This window comes from Chrysochloris asiatica, unplaced genomic scaffold, assembly GCF_000296735.1.
Source record: "Chrysochloris asiatica unplaced genomic scaffold, ChrAsi1.0 scaffold00119, whole genome shotgun sequence".
Lineage (NCBI taxonomy): Eukaryota > Metazoa > Chordata > Mammalia > Afrosoricida > Chrysochloridae > Chrysochloris > Chrysochloris asiatica.
This window is the reverse complement of record NW_006408637.1, coordinates 963,483-964,908: the sequence shown is the minus strand read 5'-3', so window position 1 is coordinate 964,908 and position 1,426 is coordinate 963,483. Positions and strand designations below refer to the sequence as shown.

Genomic DNA, 1,426 nt, shown 5'->3' with positions numbered 1-1,426 from the left:
TCAGTGCTAAGAGGGATGTGTGCATCGCTGTCCCTAGTTGCCCGCCATGACCCTCGGGGAACCAGAGCAAGAAGGTGGAGGAGACACTCCACCCCTTGGACCAAGTACTGGTAGAGTTCCTGGTGCGCCCGCTCTCCAAGAAGCCACTCAGATATGAATATCAACAAATGAAGAGTTGGGATAGCATATCCAATCATTGACGGCATTCTTAATATAATCCCACAGGTAGCTAGGATGATACATCAAAATAAGAAGAAAGAAGAAATGGTGAAGCACTAAGCCATAATGAAGGAAAAAACACCCACGCACCACTAAATTCTCATAATACCCTTTACCTTTTAACAAGTCAGTATGGCAGGCAACAAGTGGGGGAGATGGATGTTTCTGTCTCTTCCTACCTTGACTGTTCATGTTCCCCTGGTTTCTCTGGTAGGACTATTCTACTCAGCCTCTGTGCAAGACAGTTTCCCTCAGGGCTGCACCAGCACAGCCAGCTTGTGCTTTCACAGTCTGCTCATGCGCATTACCACACCGGTTTATGTGTTCTTCCATCTTTGGACTTGGATGGGTATTAAGCTCTTCAGACATAATTAATGCAACTACAGCCAAGATGATATATAATAATAATGTATCTTAGGTCTCTTTCTCTGAAGGCATGGGTTTCTTATGCATATGCCCTCTCTTCTTATCAGATGGATGCCTCACTTTCCACTCTAGTCATCTGTGGCTATGTCACTGACCCTGGGCCCATGAGTCCCCAGGTCTTGCCACATTGCTGGCCAACGAGGTCTCCACCCAGGTTCACAGGAGTCTATTGAACATTGTAAGGCTTAGCTCTACATTGCTGTTTTTCCCTAGCTTCCCCTTATGGGTGATGAACATGGTCACCAATCAGAGTGTGTGTCTACTTGTGTATTCCCCTTGAGTTTTAGTCTTGGAAGGGAGTTTGCCCTGAGGGGACCCAACCAATTGCCTTGCTGTCTCCTTGGCAAGCAACTTGCTGTTCTTGAAGTAGTCAGTTGGGCTGCCGTTATTGTTTTGTATTTTTCCTGTCGGTCTTTCTTTCAAGAAGTATCTTCTGTTCATCTAGCCGCTCCAGGCTGGTCTGCTTGTCCTTTCAAGTAAAAATTTCTCACTTCAGATGATTCTGGATGGGGTTCAGGATTCCCACCTATGGTCTTCTGTAATGAAGAGGCTCCACAAGAAGCCTCCTTCATTGGGCATATTGCAGCCCCATTTTAGGTATTCCAATCAGTTATAGGCAGAAGGACTTATAAGCTTTCTATAGTGATATTTCTGGCTATTCCATTCTCTGCCCCTCAAGTGTCTATTTTATAATGGTATGCAAAGAAACCAAGATTTAAAAACACAGCCAAGCATCTTAACATTATTTCCCCTCTTTTTCCCATTCCAACCATGTCTCAAT

The 1,426-nt window shown here is 44.9% G+C and overlaps 1 protein-coding gene across 1 annotated transcript; it reads left to right on the top strand.

The window, feature by feature from the left end:
• The first annotated feature begins 378 nt into the window (after positions 1-378).
• LOC102828828 (phosphatidylinositol N-acetylglucosaminyltransferase subunit Y-like) lies at positions 379-594 on the top strand. The gene has a single exon (XM_006868559.1). It carries the CDS (start codon positions 379-381, stop codon positions 592-594), a length of 216 nt encoding a protein of 71 aa, XP_006868621.1.
• Positions 595-1,426: the final 832 nt, after the last annotated feature.